Source organism: Gekko japonicus, unplaced genomic scaffold, assembly GCF_001447785.1.
Source record: "Gekko japonicus isolate JY-2015 unplaced genomic scaffold, Gekko_japonicus_V1.1 scaffold1385, whole genome shotgun sequence".
Taxonomy (NCBI): Eukaryota; Metazoa; Chordata; class Lepidosauria; order Squamata; family Gekkonidae; genus Gekko; species Gekko japonicus.
Genome location: NW_015177055.1, coordinates 187,603 through 208,695, shown reverse-complemented (window position 1 = coordinate 208,695; position 21,093 = coordinate 187,603). Strand labels below are relative to the sequence as shown.

At 42.8% G+C, this 21,093-nt stretch overlaps 1 protein-coding gene across 1 annotated transcript; it reads right to left on the bottom strand.

The window, feature by feature from the left end:
* Nucleotides 1-2,319: 2,319 nt before the first annotated feature.
* UBE2D1 (ubiquitin conjugating enzyme E2D 1) lies at nucleotides 2,320-12,261 on the bottom strand. The gene is made up of 5 exons (XM_015428151.1): nucleotides 12,129-12,261; nucleotides 9,932-10,009; nucleotides 8,525-8,630; nucleotides 6,397-6,490; nucleotides 2,320-4,173 (listed from the first exon to the last, which is right to left on the bottom strand). Exons 1-5 carry the CDS (start codon nucleotides 12,132-12,134, stop codon nucleotides 4,128-4,130), a joined length of 330 nt encoding a protein of 109 aa, XP_015283637.1. The 5' UTR covers nucleotides 12,135-12,261; the 3' UTR covers nucleotides 2,320-4,127.
* Nucleotides 12,262-21,093: the final 8,832 nt, after the last annotated feature.

The window sequence follows — 21,093 nt, the reverse complement described above, 5'->3', positions numbered from 1 at the left end:
TTTTTGGTCACTGGAGATTAAGATTGAAGTTTACTGTATGTGAAAACTTCTTAAATAAGTATGAGTTTGTGCATATTTCTATCTCATGCTGTGTCAATGGTAAATAAAAAGTAATACTGAAAACCAGAAGTTATTTGACAATACCATCATACAACAGACATCCACCACTTTCCCCTATTATATGCTTGTAAATTATACGAAACATGCACTCAAATATGCAAGGGAAACTGAACTCAGTAACACTGTAAACTAGTGTGAAGTGTCTGGAATACTGCAGTGAAAGAATCAAGAGAATATCTTGTTGAGAACACGAGAAACTGCAATTTAAAACACTTGTGAAAGTAGCTGGCAACTGCAGAGTTCAGGGATTGTTATGACTAGATGCGGTGACATCAGAGCCTGGTGTTCAGGCTTTCCAATATAGGGGGCAGTGTCAGAGTGCAGGCACACGTGGCCTCCCCCCCCCCTTCCCAGCAGGGTTTAAAAATACCCTTTAAAGGTTGCTGGGGAGAAGTGGGGACTTCCAGTCCCCAACATGATGTCACTTCTTAGTGAAATCATCACGCTGGGGACTCCCCACCCCCTCTAGTAACGATCCCCCAAAGTCCCTCGCTGGAGACTTCAAGGGACCTGGCAACCCTATGTGGCAGTGCCAAGAGGCAGTGGATCTGTGATTTTTCTGGTGTAATCTGTTGGCTATGGGCATGACATGTGGTTTTATGCTGAGTTTGGGGTGACTTGACACAAAAATCATGAGGATCTGTGTGTTGGAACTATGTTTTTGCACCGTGGCAGTTTCATGAAGCGGTGAATGTATGGGTTTTTGGTGCTGCCGATAGACTGAGCCATAATCTACGATATGACGGTGGTTTTATTTTGTTTCAGTGTAAAAATCATATGAATACTGAGGATCCGTTTAAAATTATCTAGATCCAACTTTTACCCAGTCCCCATCAGATGTATGGAGTACTGTTTGTCTAACTGTTTCTTCCTCTGGAAGGTCTGGATATGTGAGGTTCCCTACCACAAAGAGAAAGCCTTTCTGTTGCTACACCTCAGAGACACCATATCCTGAATACACCCCATTTTTTCAAACATGTTAATGTCCATCATGTCCCATGTCAGCAGCCTATACTCACTGCTTCATTGGCAGCCAGAAAGCCTCACCAAGAAGTCCGGGCTGCTAAGGCAAGCAAGCACATGCCCAAGCACCTGCCGCTTGCAAACTGAGAGCCACTGGTTCCTTCTCTGGGTCAGTCAAAAGCGAAGCGCTTAAGGAAAAAACAGACAGACACGCTCTGGTTTCAAATCAAATCTTTTTATTTATTTATTTATTTATTTATTTAAGTACCCGAGGGTATTTTTTCATTCAAGCCTCAGCTGACATCTTTAGGCAGAAAAATATCACATCAGAAGTAGCTAGAAAGTACGCCTTATTTAACATTAACTAGAATGACTAAAGATTACACTTCTGAAAAGGTCAGTGATAACAGAGATCCTTTGCTTTAGTCATGCCAATCGTGCCATGTGAGGAATATACAGAGTATATAATAATGGGATGGCTCAGTAAGTGCCCTTTGCTAAGGCATCGTACAGTATAAAGTGAGATTTGGTGGGAGGGACTGAAACACAGACAACATTTAGGCCACCATAATGGAAGCACCAGGACTGAGCAAATATATGAGAATGAAGGAACCTTAGAGTCAAATGATTCAAATAGCAAAGAAAGAACATTCACCGGGGAATATAAAATGTTTGAAGTGGGAATTTCAACACCCTTTGTTACTGAAAGCCATAGTTCAAACCAGGCCCAGAGAATGAAGTAATTATGTTGAATGGTGCCATTTTTATTAACATGACCTTGAAAGTTCCATGAGAGTCTCCAAATTACAGTTTTAAATTACATGGACACATGCTGGGGGGGGGGGGGGAGTATGGCTTCAACACTCTTGCCTTTCGAAAAGCCCTCGAAAGAAGGGAGAGTCAGAGGCTTGCTGATCTGCACCTTTTTGCTCAGCCTGAAGACTTTGCATTATGGTAAGTAAATTCCTTTTTGTATGATGCATACTTCAAAGCATAGTAACATTTAAACAGTTTCAAACCAGCCTCCATATAATTTTTAGCAAAGCAGAAGATTAATGCTCTTTCACTGAACAGGCATGCAAAATCAAAACCGTCAAATTTCACAGTCCTTTGTAAGGGGATTAAGGACTATAAATTCTTTATTCTGGGACAAACATATTATAATAATCTAAAACAGACAGGGATTTAAAAAAAAGTCTGGGAAATCAGTCAATCAGTATGGCTTCAACACAGTTAGTGTTAAGTATTTATGACAACAGTGATGAATTGCCTTGCCTTCTAAGCTATGGCATCCCTTTTTATTTTCAAGTATAGCAGAAATCATCTTTTACTGCATGGGAACACTTATTGGCTAGTTTGCAGAGACTGATCTATTTCACAGCAAGCAATGACACTTATAGAAGCAATGTAAGAACATCTTTTCAGTGCTTATTTCATAAAGCTTCCATCTTAAAAGAGTTGATTGTATACACTGAGGTAAAAAACCCTAAACCCTCAATTTCCTTTATGTACAAATGTCCAGTACAGATCTCTTTCCTAGGCCATGAGAGCTCCCCAAGAAGTTTAAATGTTTTTTTTCTTTTAAATTCCAGTAATAGAAAAATAGCCACTGGGATGCTTGCCTTACTTCTACACATTCCAGTTACAGATGTGCTTTTTGTTCCTTGGTATAGCAAAGCACTATAACTATATTCCCTTCACCAGAAGGGGTCAAATGGGGTCTGCAGTGGCAAACTTCCCATTCAAGCAAGCTGTGTTTAATAATTACTGCAGCCACAAACTAAAAAGCCTTTAACAAGGATGGAGTATCCCAAGACCACACACGCTTTAAATTTTTTAAGCGTCCTGGTTTTTAAAACCTAACTGGCTGTTTTCTCCATACATGCAAGATGAAGTGTATACACGGTTGAGGGAATAAGCTTCAGTGACGCTAGGACACTAATAAGTTATTGGTTTAAGCAAAGTATGGGGACGGATCATTTTGTTAGTCGGAGCAGTTTTCTGTATTGGGTACAGGATCCAGCAACTCAGATCATACACAATACGACACACTGAATAACACACATAAAATTGTGTAACAGCTTCCATAACATATTCAAGAATTCGCAGCAATTTCAAACACATGGGCCGGTTCCTCCCAATAGTAATTCACATATTTAACAATATTTTGATCTTTGCAGAGCAAGCACATGTTTTAAAAATGTGCAAGACTTAAAGAACAGCCAAGACAAGTAGTAAAAAACACATTTTATTTGTATGGAAAAGCTTCAAGTCAATTTGTTAAAAGGTCAGAGGTTATATTGCCCACGTGGGATTAAAAAAAATGTCAGCTGTGAACAGAACAAAATTAGTTACAATTTCTTTCTACAGAGCAGTGCAATTAGTTCACATTGCAATAAAATTAAGTACGCAACAGAATCAAAACCAAGTGTTTCCCCATAATCGGCATACTGAGAATTAAGAGTGCAAAGTTCTGTTTAAGTCTATCAGTTTACAGAGTATTCCTTTAGGAAGGAAAATGTCTCTCATTTCATAGCAGTTGTCTTTCATCAATACTGTGCAGAAAATCTAAAATGAGTTGACTCGCACGGTAAATAAAATATAGTCTATACAGTAAAAAAAAAATACAAATTATACATGGAACTAACAAAGAAAGAAATTCAGACAGGCTTACAGAACCAACATCTCAAAGACACACAAAGAATATTTCATGTAACACCTAGTTTTTCAGCAAAAATAATTTGGTTGCTCTACAACTGCATTATGGATCTTGTAGGCTGGAGATGCAGATGTCCAAGTATCTTTAAAAAAAACATAATAAATGTCTTTTGCAAAGCATACAAAAAGGATAAATACTCTCATCACAGTCTTCAGGTTAAATTTCGTAGTTATTTCCTTGTTCCAGAAACACATTTATACGGGTGAAAATCAAAAAAGGGCCTTCATGGTACACTGAAACAGTAAACTGTGCTCCACTTACTTCTAATTTTGAAAAAACCCTAGAATTTACAGTACTCTGGTATATATGAAAAAGTCTTCAAAGTTTACATTGCATATTTCTGTGTCCATTCTCTTGCATGTCTGTTATATCTGTTAAAGAGAGTAATGAAAAAAGTTACAGTGATGTCAACGCAGATAAAATGTACAGATTTTGACAAGCTATTTCTACCAGTTATTCATGACCTTGACAAGTTGTATGCTGCACTTAGCATGATCTCCTTAGGACCAATGTGAGGAAGAGCAGACTTAAGCAGGATGAGTAATGGTATACAGAAGCATGCCTGCCCAAGCAGAAGAACAGGTGTTGGGTAGGAAGGTGTGGTTCTTTGCCAAGTCAAAGAACTATGTGGGATGTAAAGTAAGAATGGTGCTAGTGGCTTCCAGAGAGAAGCAGGGAGTTGGGGAAAGCAGGCAGGTGCCACTGAACTCTATCTGAATACTAGTTTTGCAGGCAGGCCACCAAAGGTGCAAAAACCTGCTGCTGGCCCCTGGAAAGGGTTCACAGCTGGTTGTTGTCCTTGGAGCATGCATGCAGTGGATCCATGGTATTGCTTAAGATATGGCTGCATAGAGAGCATGCCAGATGAAGAGGTGGCTAGCCAGTGTAGTGTAGTGGTCAGAGTGTCAGACTAGCATCTGGGGGACCCAGGTTCGAATCACCAATTTGCCATGAAAGCATATTTGGTGACCATGGGCCTAATTTACCTCACAGGGTTGTTGTGAGGATAGATTGGAGGAGAGGAGAATGTAAACAGCTTTGGGTCTCACTGGGGAGAAAGGCAGTGTATACATGAAATAAATATCAGTTGCACACACACACACACACACTCGTGCCATGTCTATGAGCAGCAACATAAGAAAATGTAGAGGCAGAAGCATTCTACAGGGAGTATAAAAAGATGCAAAGGGAAATGGAGCAAGTGACATGGAGACAAGTGATAGGCAAGTGACTGGAGGAGATAATGGGCCTTAATTTGGTAGTGGGGGACTCTGGGATAGTGAGCCAGCACCTATCTCATGCCCCCATAGTACACTCTGAATCTCTTTTCATGTGACCTAACTCATGATATGGTAGGAGAGGCTTATAGTTTGAATTGCAGAAATATCAAGCAAATGGACTGGCTCATTCAGTATTGTAGTAAATTCTTTACCACAAAAGCTTACTAAACGAGGGAAGCGCACAGATAAAACTGGCCTACTTACCTTTTATGACAGTGGGGAGAATAGATCCTTAATGCCAGCCAAACCTACATATCACTGCCTCAGTCTGCTCACAGTTATGTCATACAATTTTAAGATAATGAACCTAACAGGTAGCATAAAACAGCTGAAACCTCAAGCTCAGGGTAATGCATTTGTACTGAATTACAACTGAATTGCAACTGAAGTACACCTCAACTCAAGTTCAGTTTTTGTTGTTGTTAAATATATTTATTAAGTTTTTAAGCTTTAGACAACAAACACACACGTATAACACCACCAAACATACATCCCTACACCGATTAAGCCCTTATTGTATACTTAGACAAGATCAACAGCACATTTACTCATATGTCCATACCGTATACCACACTTATTTTCTATACACACAGATTAATATAACCATCATTCCTTCAATAACTGAGTTTTCCATTGTTATCAATATTCAAATCCAGTCTGCGTTGACTAAACCTCTCTATTCCTATAGCCTCTTGAGGTTAGTTAAGTGTAAGTCAAGTTCCAACTCTTATCCCAGCTCCATATCTTGTCAATTCTGTGTATTCAATATAGGGGTTAAATTCATACTTATTTTTCTTTTCTTTTCTTTTTTCCCCCTTTTAACTCAAGTTCAGTTTGTTGAAGAACACAAAAAGCAGTATGTGGAGCTGCCTTCCCAAAATTTGCTGGTATAATCATTTAACATTTAAAGGGCAGATTTAGAAAATTTGGCAAAAGGAGTGTGTTATCTAGGAATATCAGCAAGTACATATATTAAAGTCAAGCAAGGAGACCATCACTTCAGTGTGACAGTAAACTTCTGTATACGTATGCTGTTTCAGTACATGACAGAAAAGGCTAACAAATAATTCTACAGAATCTGATGCTTTAAATTTAACAGTTGCAGATTAGAAATATACGATTTAGGGCAAGAAGAGAACTAAATTAGCAGATATGAGAATGGCATGTTAAGGTTCTGAGGCAGTAGACTTGTAAATTTTGCAGGGGGTAAAAACATTGCAGGAAAGCATATTGAAAGCATAAAGCAGAAGCGGCAAAGAGAGGAGTCCAACAGCAGTCAGCAATCTTTTTTTTAAGTCTTATGTTCATACTTACTTTTCCTTGTCTGACTTGTAGATTTGTGCAATATCTGGTACTAAAGGGTCATCTGGATTAGGATCACAAAGTAAAGAGCATATGGACAAAAGAACTAGATTTAAAAAAGAAAACTCTATTAGACAATAACTTGAGTATAGTAAATAAAGCCAAAAGAAGAGATACTACCTTGTCATTCTTTAACTTTACGAAATTATGAGCCTTCTCTTAAATACAGTAGTTTTTGTGCACACAAATATGCAGGCCCATATATTTGGATAGACTTAAATGGCTAACCCTTCTACTTCAAGAGACAGGGACTGCTTCCACACCCTCTCCTATTAATCTAAGGAAATGGGCTGCAAGAAGTCAGGTGCTTGAACTCTACTCTTCCCCTCCAGCAGTTCCAGTGTGCATGGTGTGTGGGGTCACCATTCACACCATGAGAGTACCACAGCCTTTACTGTTTTAAAGGTCTACCACCAATAAAAGCAAGGAATACTCTTTATTGCTCATTGGTATCCCCACCATAAGCTTTAGAGACCATGCAGCAGTTCCAAGATGATCTGATCAACGTATGTTTGTCAGATCCAATGAACCATGAATGGAACAAGTTTACTATTTAAAGATACTTCTGTACTGCCTTTCTTCACCTTACAATGAACTGAAATTCATGGAACATATCTCTACCTCTTTTCTCTGCAGCTTCCTGACTTCTCTGAAAACATGCCCCCAAGAGTCAGGGACCGATGGTAACAGAATGGGATACAGCTGGGTTTGGGGAAAACTGCAGCTCAAGGGCAATAAGCAGAAACCAACTTCTTGCAGTAGCTTTTTTCTGGATGAAGCAAGAGTTCATACACAAGCAAATGGGCAATTTCTGTCAATTCCGATTTCTTGCTGCAGCTTCTCTTACCATATCCTGTTCTGTTTGAGAGTCCCACGACCTTAAGAGGCAACTTCTCAGGGGTACAGATGAAGGAGGGGAATCTGTTTCTTAAACCTGTAGATCCACATTTCATTGGATCCAACCCAGCATCTTATTTGGCCAGGTACTTGTTCAACATGCATTTGCCAGGAACTAAAGAGCTCCTTTAGGAAAGCCCCAGATCTAATGGGATTTTAGATTTTTCTCCTCTTTACAGTGAAGACCTCACATCAAAAACCAAACTGCTTTTGAGAGCAGTTTGTTGCCACGTAGGGAGCTGCTGCAACAAAAAAAGGAATGCCTACCCCCACCCCCAAAGGCCTATGGGACTAGTCGAGTAAATTTTTACGACTGTATTAACCACTGCAAGTCATTTTTAACATAACATTAAATTAGTATTCAGTTACCAGGCAGTTTTATGTAAACTGTTACAAGTGTCACTTCAATGTGATAAGAGTAATCTCTCATTCCAAAAAAATGGCTTCCCAAGACGTAACACTTAGGTTAAAACACATCTGAACTCCGAAACATTCCAGAGCACACCACAATCCTATACACACCTTCTTCCAAAGAAAGGACCCTGGCAACACACACAAACGTTTTGTATAGCTGGATCTTATTCTCAGTGAGCCCCCATTACTAATAATGCTAGAGATGCTGCAATGTTACTCTATTTCTATTATGGCTTTGTTCCACACTTACATTATCTTCTTAAATGGTTGGGGGGGGGGAGCTCATTGTACTTAGGAACCGAGGCAATGACAGCTCAGGTCTTGTACAGCTTGTTACTTCCTCTCTGTGTCTTTTAAATGTGAGGGTCACAAATGAGGAATGTTTACTTGTGTGGGAAGGAAGGTTCAAGTGTTTAACTTGCCTACTTCCCCTCCATACACAAACCATGTTGCAGATGCTTCTTAGCTGAAGGGGCACAAGGCCAGATAGATAAATGCCGATTTTAAGCAAAGGTGGATTACCCCGAAAACAGAACAGTTTTCCTTTGTGGGTAGAGTGCATGGATTCCCGCCCCTCCCCCCAGCTAATATGAGAGCAGCAGTAGTACAGAATAAGATCCTGTGAAAACTTTTATGGAAATACCACAAGCAGTAGAAAGCATCTCCTTTTACCTAAACATAACAGTCATAAACTACATGGGGAACAAAAATAAACGAACAAGAATTTTAGCCTAAAAGCAGGCACAGTATCCTTTACAAATAGGGTTACCTTTAGATACAGTCAGAGCAGGTGACCATTGTGACCTCAGGATATCAAGACAAATACTCCCATTACTATTTATGTTTGGATGATATATTTTTGTTGTGAATGCAATCTGTAACAGAAGAATTGCAAGTATTTTTTCAGTGTTGGAACCACACACACATTCCCTGTATTTTATTTCTCCATCTGACATCTCTCAAAGCACAATGTCTTGGCTTTATAACAAACAGTGATACATTCTGTTACACAATCTGTTACTAATACACAAGAAAGAGCAGATATAGTTCTGTTCCCCGGGTAAGATGACATAAATCTGCCTTATGTTAAACGGGCTACGTAGAACATGCCGATCCAACCCTTCTGGTGGCTCCTAAATTCTCAGAGAATAGACAGCCACACAAAGTATTTTAAAACTTATATGTCTTCCACTGTCAATAAAGGGCAATCTTGGAAAGAGCTATGAATAATGCATGAATGACAGCTACAGTAAAAACTCACTGCAAAATTGAGATTTCCACAAATAAGACCAGCGATCCTAAATCAGCAAGTGCGAAAAATATCTTAGAACAATGTACTCAAGTCAGATGAACATTTACAGAGGGCCTTGACCAGTGGTTTTGGAATGGAACTCTGAGGAAGCCTACAGTTCTCTGGAAAACTTGCCAGGGTTCTTCAACAAGAATATAAAGAGTGTAGAGAAGCTTCCCCAAAAGACAATATGTTGCTCACCACTGGAAGTTTTTTTCATAAAATGTGCAGCTGCAGGAGAGTTTTGGATGCATTCTAAGGTTATGGCTTATGCAGCACAATGATGGGGTCTCACAGGGCTAGTCCAGATACCACATTTTCATCCCATGCTCAATTTTGTTCTGATCCCAGAATCCTCTGCAAAATGCAGGGGTTTCATGCCATGTGGAAATGGCTCCTGGAAGCTCGAAAACCACAAACGTAAAATTAATTGTGTACAACCCTATTGAACTGATGCATACAATGGGTTGGAGACCCTCTAAGTTCCATATACAGAAGCATGCCTCCTCCTTCCCACTGCAGCCCAAAATGCTGACTGAGGGACAGCCTCCCCCAGAGGAGAGTTGGAGAGCTGCTAAGGGAACGGCAGGCAAGAGGACACCACTGGTAAAAATCATGCCTCTTTCTCTCTTTGATGAGATCGAAACATTTTATTTAAATTCTCATTTTTTAAAGTGTTGAATTAAAAATAATGGATGCTGAAGGGAAAACAGCACCGGCTGTTGCCAATTGTCCTCAGTGTTGCAGTAATCAGCTCTCTTCCTTGAACTCTTCCTCTTCAGATATTCTCCAGGGTGATCCTTATGCATTTAACTCAGACAACTAGTAGCCAATCTCAAATCTAAAGAAAGGAAAGCTGCATCTAGTTTGTTATTAAGTGTTTACCTTTGGTGGTTTGAATGGGTAGTCTGTTGGAAAATGTACAGTGAGAAAAAAGACTCCCCCTTGATATGCACTGTCAGGCTGAAAAAGAAGCACATTAAGAAGGCAGTACTTTCAGACAAGGATTTTCACACACGAGTGAATCTGAAGACTGTACCCATTTGGGATCAAAATGTCACTAGCATATTGTTCAAGTTCAATGCCTCTGGGCCTGTTGACTAACAAGAGCACTGTCTGCAGACATCACCTTGAATTGTGTTACAACAGACTGTACAGAACTACTGAAAAGTACTTTTGGGGGGAAACCCCCTGAAATTAAGCTTCACAGGGAACATCCACAAAGGTGGATCCTAGCACACGTTTGGGATATAAGTAGAACTAGAGCTGCTACATTACAATGTGCAGCCTCCTCCGAACTTTAACACCCAGACCAACAGACAGCTACTTAAAACATCTGGTTTCTATTTGCAGGAGTATTTTCCATTATTTTTCAGCTATTCAACTTAACTATGATAACCTTTCATAGCAGTCAGGCTATCCAGTAATGGTACGTAGACGACGCCTTAGTTTACAACACGGAAGTCCTATTAGAAAGACTGGTTTTAGTGAGAACAGTGTCAAACATTAGTATTAAATCATCTTGAATCATCTAATGAAATGATTCTGAGATGTTTATCCAGAACAGTTCTCAAATTCCTATTTCTAGATCCAGAAAGTAAGGCATGATTACAAAAAAAGGGGGGGGGGGGGGGGGGGGGGGAGAACCAGCCTGTCCAGGGCTCTTATGTGGATCGTGAGCAACTGATACAAGGGAGGGAGTGCTGGGAGGGGGAATGGGCTTCAGCACAGCAGAACAACCTTGTCTGCAGCAGTCACGCATCATGGGAACATCTGCCCAGTGCTGCACTGCTGCCTCTCCAATCCGCCTATGTGGGTTTTCCTCTGTATCCCCCCTTTCAGCCCATGGGGCCTTGCAGTGAGGATACACCAAGTCTGAGCTTACCAGCTGCTGTCCTTTATACAGTTTGTATCTCCGGTACCTGGCATTACATTTTATGGCACGCGTGGCCCGGCCCAACAAAGTTACATTTATTTCAGATCCGGCCCTCGTAACATATGAGTTTGACACCTGTGGCCTAGACAGACACAGGACCCAAAATGCAGCAGATACTAAAACAGACAATGATGGGCCAAGTACAGGATGAACACTGGTTCCCTGTTAAAAATAAATGAATGAAAAACCAGCTTTGGAAATGTGCTCTTTTGGCGATCCACCCCCCCCTTTAACTGAAGCTAAAGCTGATTCTGTTAAAGCAGATTCTCAAACTGTGCCTGAATTGGGTTTTACATCCTTAGTTTACTTACTGCCATTATATCCTGTACAAGACGGGGAACCGCGATACTCGCGGGGGGGGAAGAAGAGCTTCGTCTCCTCCACCCGCCCCCCGCTCGATCTCCCCGAGGAGGCGGTGGCGAGGCCTGTCCTCCCCCCGCCTGGCTCCGAGGTGGTGGCGAGGCCGGTCCTCCCCCCACCCGCCCGGCTCCGAGGCGGAGGCGGCGGCGGAGGGGCCGGTCCTCCCCCCCTTTGCCGGGCTCAGCGGCGGCGGCCGGTCCTCCACCCGCCCACCCGGCTCCGAGGAGGAGGAGGAGGCGGCGAGGTCAGCTACAGAGCATTCCATGCGCATGCGCACGGAACGCTCTTGCACTTTCGGGGGGATTTAAACATTCCCCCAAAAAATTTTTCTACTTTTAGCATTTTTGTGCACATGTGGGGACTGGCCCACGTGTGCACAAACCTCCCCCTCCCCCCCAAGTGCCCCCGGAGCACTGATTTAGCGATCCGCACTCCGGGGAAACTTGGCTATTAGATATATAGATTTTCCATGGAGCCCAGAGTAGAGTACGCAGGGCACTCTGGTAGTCTCCCACCAGGGCTCAGACCTGCTTAGGTTCACCAGGCTGCCTGTATAATGTACCCTGGATTTAAGGGTACACTGATTAGCCTTAACTGGAGAGGAGGAGATTGGAAGAAGGAATCTGCTCAGGAGAGGATGGTTGTATGGGAGAGGTTATGCATGTTTGATGCTGGCTAATAAAATTTTTTGTTGACTCATACAGATACCACCCAGACTGTTAAAAACAGAGAACATTTAGAAGAGAACTTGTAACACAAATCTATTTCCTGCTTCTAATATATTACCATCATAGGACGGTTCAGTAAGTAGTTCTCTTTAACTGGCCTGTCTTGAACATCATCATTTCCTCCCTCATTTTTCCATTCTGCTTAAAGATGAATCATCCACCATTTGTTGCAATTTCATAAACCAAAATCAGCAGTACTATCAAAAATAGAAAATATGGATGAACTTCTCACAACTGCAGCCGCTAGCAATCAGGTATTTTAGCAAACATTACAAATATTCTATAGCGGGGGTCCACAATGCAGTACCTGTGGGCACCCTGGCGCCCACCAATACTATTCCTGCTTTTTTTGTTCCTGCTGCTCGCCAAGTGTTTTTAAGTGGGTGAGATGAGGTGGGCCTTTTGCCCAATAAGGATTCTGATTGGACACTGGAGATCCAATTGGCTGTGCAGATTTGTGAAAATGTTGCTTCTGCAGCAGCTGCCACCACAGCTCAACAATGTGTGACTAAAGGTAAACTGCAGCAGGCATTGTATGGTTGGCTCCACCTCCCGCGGCAGCCATTTTGTAGCTGCACCCACCACACTGTATCAGAAGTCCACAAATGCCCATAGGCTCAAAAAGGTTGGGCCCCCCTGTTCTATAGGAAGACTACGCCCAACCACTAACTGGTTGCTCAGTTCTCAATGACCGTATCTTTATGCATGTTTTTGTGACCTTTACATGCTCGTGATCTTTAAAAAGAAATCAAACTATGTCCAAAAGCAACTGGAATATTGTACTACGAAAAGCAGAAATCTGTAACCTGTATAAATTTGGCAACTGTACTCTCCCATTTTGAGTAACATATTCAGAAGTTTTTGTTGTTCTGAATGTTTTGGGAGGGATCTACTGGGAAAATTGTATACTTATGAGGTGTCAAGAGGCACTGCACGTGTGCTTGCAAACATACTGGCACAGCCATAATGGCTAGAAATGTGTTTATTAAAAAAAAAATTAGAGCAAAGATTCTCAGGAAAATGAATTTTATACCTCTTAACCCTCTTCTGCACTTTTTCTGTGCTCTTGCACAACTGCAGTCTACCTCTATCCTTGCTTGTACAATTCGAGCACTATAACCAAGGAGTTTCACATTAGAAGCTGAAAGCTTTAGGAACTCCGAGCAAAGATCTTACAGAGCTTAATTTGGTGCAGGACTAGAACTTAATTTTAACACTCTCTGTAATACAATGGAAGGCTTCACTGACTAATCAGTGCCCCCATATCTGGAGTTCCAAACAGAACTACTTAAAAAAGAGCTCCCTGCATCCATCCAGGCTTGCACATCTGCCTAGTACTTGTTATGAGATTAATGGCTGGAGCCTGGGACTCTGACCAGAGACATCAAGCCTCAAACACCTGCTCAGCCATGATAGTCATGGCCTATTCTCTCTCTTTCCCCTAACCTACTTCATAGGGCTACAGAAATAATAAAAGAGGAGCAAAAAACTATTGATGATACCCTGAGCTCCTTGGAGGATAAGCAGGATAAAAGCGTGATGAGTTTTAGATGTTTACTACAGCACCAAGTGCAATATACTTATAAAGCTCTATTTCAGGGGTCCTGAACCTGTTTGAGCCTGCAGGCACCTTTGGAATTCTGACACAGTGTAGTGAGTGCAGCCACAAAATATCTGCTTCCGGAGGTGGAGCCAGCTACAAAAATAGCCGCTGCAGTTTATCTTCAGTCACGCAGTGAAGATCCTTGTGGTGTGATAACACCTGCTGTCAGAGCAACTTTTTTAAAAATCTGCACAGCCAATCAAATCTCCAGTGGCCAATAAGAAGCCATGCTGGACAAAACCCCTGCCTGGCCCCACCCACTCTCTGAAAACACTTGGTGGGCACGAGGAACGGTGTTGGCAGGTGCCATGTTGGGGACCCCTGCTGTACTTTGTTCTAAAAAGCTACTACAGATTAGAGTGTAAAGTAAACATCAAGCTACCTAGAAAATGCATTAGACTAGGAAAATCCATTAGACTAGGCTACTAGCCCTCTAACAACCTGTTTGGGGTATTACTTTACCCTAAGCCAAATTCCAATGTATCTTACGGTAGTTCCAAAAACTGTTCTTTTGTGTATGATGTTAGAAAGGAAGGTGAGGGTTCCTTCTACTCTTTGAGGAAGAGAGGACATCCTGACATGGTTGATTCCCATCTGTTCATCAAGAAGACAGGACTAAAGTTCTTCCAGACTTCCTGTCTCCTGGACGGAGTCACCTACTTTCCTCAGTTCTGTAACTCCTGAAGCAGAAGCTATACTAAAATACCAACTAAACCATTCAACGTTTTAGGAAAAAGGAAACATGTTAGGACAAGAAACAGGAAGGCATTCACATGGAGAAAACAAGTTATTATCCCCACTTTTAGAACAGGGTGGGACACGATGCCCTCCTTTCCTTAGAGCAGAAGGAACCCTCATGGTAAGTGCTGATGTTCCTTTCTCACTCTGAGGAGGGCATCTTGGCATGGGATAGCCAAATGCCGTTGTACCCATGTCGGATGGGAAAATCATTTCACCTGCACCACTTGCTGTAGTACACTCCTTCAAAAGGCTGCATCAGCTGAGGTAAGGGTATTTATTAATTTGGTAGTGTCTGACAAAAGTTCAACAGAAATCACTGCATGGCCACCTTACAGACTTCTTCAATGAAAGCTTCAGTGTCCAATGCTGCATTGGTTGCAGCACTATGAGTGGAGTGAGCTGTAATTCCAGGTGGTTCCTGGAGGTTGCTAGCTTGGTAAGCATGTGAGATGTGCTGCTTCAGAGTCTTATCACCTGTCTCAACATTTTCTATCCCTTGTTGGGCAGGCTCACTGAGATGAAGAAAGTCCATTTTACAAACTGATGCTGTGCACCTGATGTAAATCCCAAGGGCTCTGCGAAGATCTAGCATCTGCCTGTCCTTTGCTTTGCATGGGATGGTTTTGGGCAGAATGAACGCAATAATATTTCCTGAGAGTACTGGAAGTATTGACTTTCAGAATGAATGTTAGATCTACTCTTAGGACCACTTGTCTTTGTGAAAAACACACAGACCTTTCTCTGAGAAGTTACAGCTATCAGAAACAGCACCATTCTCAACCACTTTAGTGAAACTTCTCAGAGGTTCAAATGGAGGTTAAGTGAACGTCAAAAGGACTGTGTGTAGTTGCCAAGATGGAAATCTAGGGACAACTGGAGGGTTGACATGGTACTTTGAGAAAACCAACCATGAGGATGTCTGGATTTTGAGCATCCCTCCAGTTGTGGGTCTGCTGTAGCCAAGACTGCCACTTGTTGACCAAAACATGCTACGCAGACAGCATCTTGCAGAACTCCAGGATTTGGTGTAACATAAGGGTGAATGGGTCTGGGTGTTTCCATTTCCACCACCTGGCATACACTTTCCAAGAAGTATAATACGTTCCTGATGTAGAAACTCTTCTAGAGGCTAGCATGATGCTTGTGACCCCTGTAGAACAGCCTAGCCTTACAATCTCCGTGTAATGAGGTATAGCCATGTTGGGTCTGGGTGCCACAATGGCCCTTTTTGAGGTATGTCCAGACAGACTGGAACCGGACAAGGATTCCACTAATGTTGAAAACCACAGTATGTGTGGCCAATTGGGGGCTATGCATATCTGGATTGCTTTTTATTGTCTCAATTGTCTCAGTGTCCTCAGCATCTTTGCTATTAGTGGAATAGATGGAAAGGCATACAGGAGGCCTGGTGGCCAGAGGGACCATTAAGGCATTTGTTTGATTGGCTCCCTCTGTCTGGAATCTGGAGAAGAACCTGGGCACACAGTGATTGAGCTACAACCGGCGCATATACTAATGGAACCTGTAAGAGATCCATAGCATGGTTAGGTAAAGAATAAACCCTTTTTGCTAAGCCTGGGTTGTGTTGAGTAGAAATAGGGTTTGCCTATTCCTCTTTCATTTGGTTCTCAAAGAATTCTGGGAATAACCCTAGTTTACCCACATTAGGTAATCTGGGGAAAACTTTGTTCTCTTTGAGTTTGGCTTTAGGACTGGCCTCTTCTTCCCCAGTTTCTGTGGACTTAGAGATTTAGTACCATCACAGCCTTGGCTAATAGTCCCTGATAGTCGTCTTGGTTAAAGAGACGTTTGGGTTGCTCTGGGACTATTATGTCCTCCTCAGACTTCCTCCTTATTGGAAACACTGACTCCCCTGAGCAGGGGGGGCTGGATCAATGTGAGAAGGGCACTGCTTCTTTTTGTACAACCTTAGTTAGCTAGGGCTGGTGTCCTGCAACCTGCTCCCTTTCTGGGGAATTCTCCCTGCCTCACCATCTAAACAATCCATGGGAAGGGTGTGTGTGATCTGGAGGAGGATCCTGAACAATATTTTTTTCTGGCTCCCTTGCAGGGACCAAACTTTCTCCAACAATGGATGGTGAAGCCAGCTTGCTATCTCTGGGTGGCACCTGGAAAATGGGGAGGGAGGGGAAGCATCTTTACCATGGTTCATGGTGGTGTTCTGTCTCTGTGACTGCTCTGCTGCAGCCATGAGTACCAAGCATCCGCCATCGGCGCACAGGATCTTCCCGCCAAAATTGGCTGCTGGTGTTGAGACCTCCTACGAGGTGCCATGCTCCTCTTGCCTCCTCTGCTTGCTGCCATTGGCCACTCATCTACTGGTCTGTGCCTGCTTGACCATGTTGGGGAGTAGTCCCTTCATCCTGTTTTTGGGAGGACAAGGGGGTCCCAGTCTTCCTTAGAAATGAAGCCATCTGTGGCTTCCTCATTCTCAGTGTCCATCATAACCTCAGCAACTCCACCCTCAGAAATGGGTGTGTGTGAGAAGTAGGCCAAAAGAAAGAATTTGAGGTATAAAGAAATTAGGTATAAAAGTGCAGAAGTATTAGGTGCCTTCTGCTGCACTGTTGGGGCCTTGCTGAGCAGCTCCTACCAAAAACCTGCTCTCCTTAACAAGGCAGGAAGCTGAAGAAAGTGGGTGACTCCACCCAGGAGGCAGGAAGTCTGGAAGAATTTTAGACCTGACTCCTTGATGGGCAGATTTATTTTTGATTTGATTTATACCCCGCCCTACCCCACAAACAGGCTCGGGGTGGCTAACAACATGTAATATATGGTTTAAACGGCACATCTCCCTTATAAATAAAAGCCAAATGGTAGTGGCAGTTCTCTAGAACATTCCACATCCTCCAAAATCAGTTCGCTTTCTGATCTGTCTATCAGAGGGTCTCCCTATTCACTGGCTGCTTTGCCTGAGTCCTGCCTCCAACATTCTAAACATTTTGCTAATCCTCTCACCCCTCAGCCAGTCAGAACACAGAGGTTATTTACATATGCAGCCTCATTGCCCTCTACCTAGGAACACAGAGGTCATTTGCATATGCGCCTTGATTGGCTTTTGCCTCTAACATTCTAAACACTTTGCTCTTCTGAGGTAAAATCTGTCCAATCTCCAGGTAAGGGCTGGAGATCACTCAGAATTACAACTGCTTTCCAGATGGCAGAGATCAGTTCCCCTGGAGAAAATGGTGGGCTCTATCTCTCCTTATATATAATTGAATAGTGGGTGCCAAAGTTCTAAAATGCACTCCTTTAGTGTATGGACGCTTAAACTGTCAGTCAGAAGACGCTGGCTGGGTTGACTGGCTGCTTTGTGCAGTCCCGCCCAGTGTTTCAAGGTCTTTTGCATATGGAAGCTGATTGGACTTCACTGCATTCCACACCTCAAACTCACCCCCCTCCCCGCAAGGCAGTTGGAATGTCAGTTGCATATGGAACCTTCAAGGTCTTTTGCATATGGAAGCTGATTGGACTTCACTGCATTCCACACCTCAAACTCACCCCCCTCCCCGCAAGGCAGTTGGAATGTCAGTTGCATATGGAACCTTCAAGGTCTTTTGCATATGGAAGCTGATTGGACTTCACTGCATTCCACACCTCAAACTCACCCCCCTCCCCGCAAGGCAGTTGGAATGTCAGTTGCATATGGAACCTTCAAGGTCTTTTGCATATGGAAGCTGATTGGACTTCACTGCATTCCACACCTCAAACTCACCCCCGGCCGAGATTGGGGGGGCAAGGCGGGCGACAGAAGGCCGATGCCTCCGTCGCCCGGCCCTCTACAGAATCCACCCCCCAAACCTCCAGGTATTTCCCTCCTTAGAGCTGGCAACCCTACATTCCCCTCAGTGCCTGTTGGTAGGCAACTAAGCTTGGTCCTGTCACCTACTTTGGCCTTTGGGAGAAAACACATTGGGGCCAGTCCTGATAGGGTTGCCAACTCCAGATGGGAAATTCCTGGAGATTTGAGGGATGGAGCCTGAAGAGGGTGAGGTTTGAGGAGGGGTGGGACCTCAGACAGGTACACTGCCATAGACTCCACCCTCCAAACCAGTCAGTCCCACATAGGGAACCATTGTTGCCAATCTCCAGGTGAGGGCTGGAGAGCACTCAGTATTACAACTGCTCTGCAGAAGGGAGGGCAGAAGTCAGCTGAAGTCAAAGGGGCAGATAATGGTAGGTTGGTGGCTAGCTGGGAAGGAGATGGGGTTGCCAACTACATGCTGACAAATTCCTGGGGATTTGAGGGGTGGAGCCTGGAGAGGGTGGGGTTTGCAGAGGGGTGGGACCTCAGACAGCTAGAATGCCATAGACTACACCCTCCAAACCAGCCACTTTGTCCTGGGTAACAATTGCTGCCAATCTCCAGGTGAGGGCTACAGATCACTCACAATTACAACTGCTCTTCAGGGAGCAGAGATCAGTTCCTCTGGAGAAAACAGTGGACTCTGTCATTATACCCTGCTGAGGTCACCACAGCAAATTGACACTGTTTGCCCAAAGCCAGAGAACTCCCTCAGAGCCTCTTTCTAGATCCCGTTGTATTGCTTTCACAACGGGCTTTACTGCTAGTATCTTTATATGCTGCTGAGGTGGCCCCCATATGACAGCCAATGTGACGTAGCAGTCAGGGCTTCAGAACACGGGAGAGGCTGCAGGTGTGTGGGGGGTGGAAAGCTGAAGAGTGAGGGAAAAATAAAGGTAGCTTGATGATTAGCTGGGAAGGAGATTGGGTTGCCAACTCCAGGTGGGGAAATCCTGGAGATGTGAGGGATGGAGCCTGGAGAGGGTGAGGTTTCAGGAGGCGTGGGACCTCGGACAGGTACAAAGCCATAGACTCCACCCTCCAAAGCAACCATTCCCTTCTGGGAAACCATCGTTGCCAATCTCCAGGTGAGGGCTGGAGATCACTCAAAATTACAACTGTTCTTTAGGTAGCAGAGATCAGTTCCTCTGGAGAAAATGGTGGACTCAGTGTCATTATACCCTGCTGAGGTCACCACAGCAAATTGACACTGAGTGTGCCCAAGGCCGGGGCACCCGCCCAGAGCCTCTTTCTAGAGGCTGTTGTATTTATTTCCACAACGGGCCTTTTTCCTAGTAATACTATAAAGTTAAAATTCAGTTCTGTATAAAGTCACAAGATGGCAATAACATACTTAAAGTGTTTCCCTTCTATGTGTGCTCAATAGTTGTTAGCAAGTGGCTAAATTTCCACCAGTTGATATATAAAGATATCTGTACCTTGTACAGTGAGTAGAGTAGATAAATAGGACAGCTGGGTAGGGCAGGGAATCACCCATGTCAAGATGTCCTCCCCTCAGAGTAAGAAATCAATGGAGTTTCACAATATTAAAACATCCAGAACTTGAAAACACACTTTGACATTAGTCAGAATGTTCATTTTGTGCAGATCCAACCCTCTCTATTTGCATATTAAATAATTAGACAACTAAAACTTATGTGAACATTCAAAATAATTTCTAGCATTTTTTAACCTTAAGGTTATTTTTCTACCCCACAAATATGGCACTCTATGGTAGAATAAATATCCTCCAGGTTGTCGTGGAGGGCTTTCTCTCTCCAGTGGACTTAAACGTCATTCTCTGGATCAGAGTTTCCTTAATGAACTCCTAAGGTATTTCTTTTACCCCACCAGGTTGAATGGGTTGGTGGTAGAGAAACTACCCCAATGGAAAAATGCATAGATTTCTATGGCTTTTATTTTATCCCCAGGTGCTTTTGTTTTGTATATTGAAAGAAAACTGTAAAATAGTATCTGGTTGTACTTTGGAGACGTTGTCACCTGTACAGGAATAAACAATATCCTACGATAAGTTCTATAGCCAGTTTTTCTCTGCATTCTGCCAGAAAAGTCCAACAATAGTAAGAAATATCCCTCCAGGTACTGGGAGGGCTAAATTACCAAACAAAAACAATAAAAGAAGACTTAACAGCAGATTTTACTCTGAGTCTAAATTAATGGTTATTGTTCAAAAGGTACATATAAATTAATTCTCAGCACTGGATACAGAAGCTAAATTAAGGCTTATTTTATTGGAGGAGAGTAAGTAGAAGAGGAACTGAGTTACATAAATTGCATACTTACAGGTCCCATAATAGTTGCCTGCCAGTGGAACACTGAAAAACACAAAACATTAATCACTTTATTAAGTGCTTAAACATAATAAAATAGGCAAAAGTATCTTGCCATCAACTATAAAGATCTTACAGTCATCTCCAACAGGTCCTGTTTTTGAACAGTGTGCAGGTGGGTCACGTTGCAGATCACTTAGCTCCTACAGGAAACATGAAAACATGTGCAATGTTACTTAAACAAACCCAAGATTAATTATCCAAATTTGGATCCTCTTTAGGTTTGATCAAGTGCTCCCAAAAGCTACACCCCCAAAATTAACAGAAATGTTAGTGAACAAGGATGATAGTTATTTAAATGTTTCACACCGAATACATAATGGAACAACCAACCAGTTCAACACCAAGTGCCACAATGAGATGACAATATTCCAGTTCCAAAATCTGTGCTTCCTGGTTTCCAATTTAGTTTTTCAATGCCAGGCATTTTCAAGTACATGAGATGAATGGGGGACCAGCAAGGACTTGCCATGGGCAATTCATTTTTCCCTCCTGCACTTTT

What these genes read in the sequence shown, in the direction of transcription:
- UBE2D1 (XM_015428151.1), bottom strand. An exon ending in TGCTCTGACTGTATCTAAAG is followed by an intron (nt 6,491 to 8,524) that starts GTAACCCTATTT and finishes TTTTAAATCTAG; the next exon opens with TTCTTTTGTCCATATGCTCT. An exon ending in TACAAGTCAGACAAGGAAAA is followed by an intron (nt 4,174 to 6,396) that starts GTAAGTATGAAC and finishes TCTCTTTAACAG; the next exon opens with ATATAACAGACATGCAAGAG.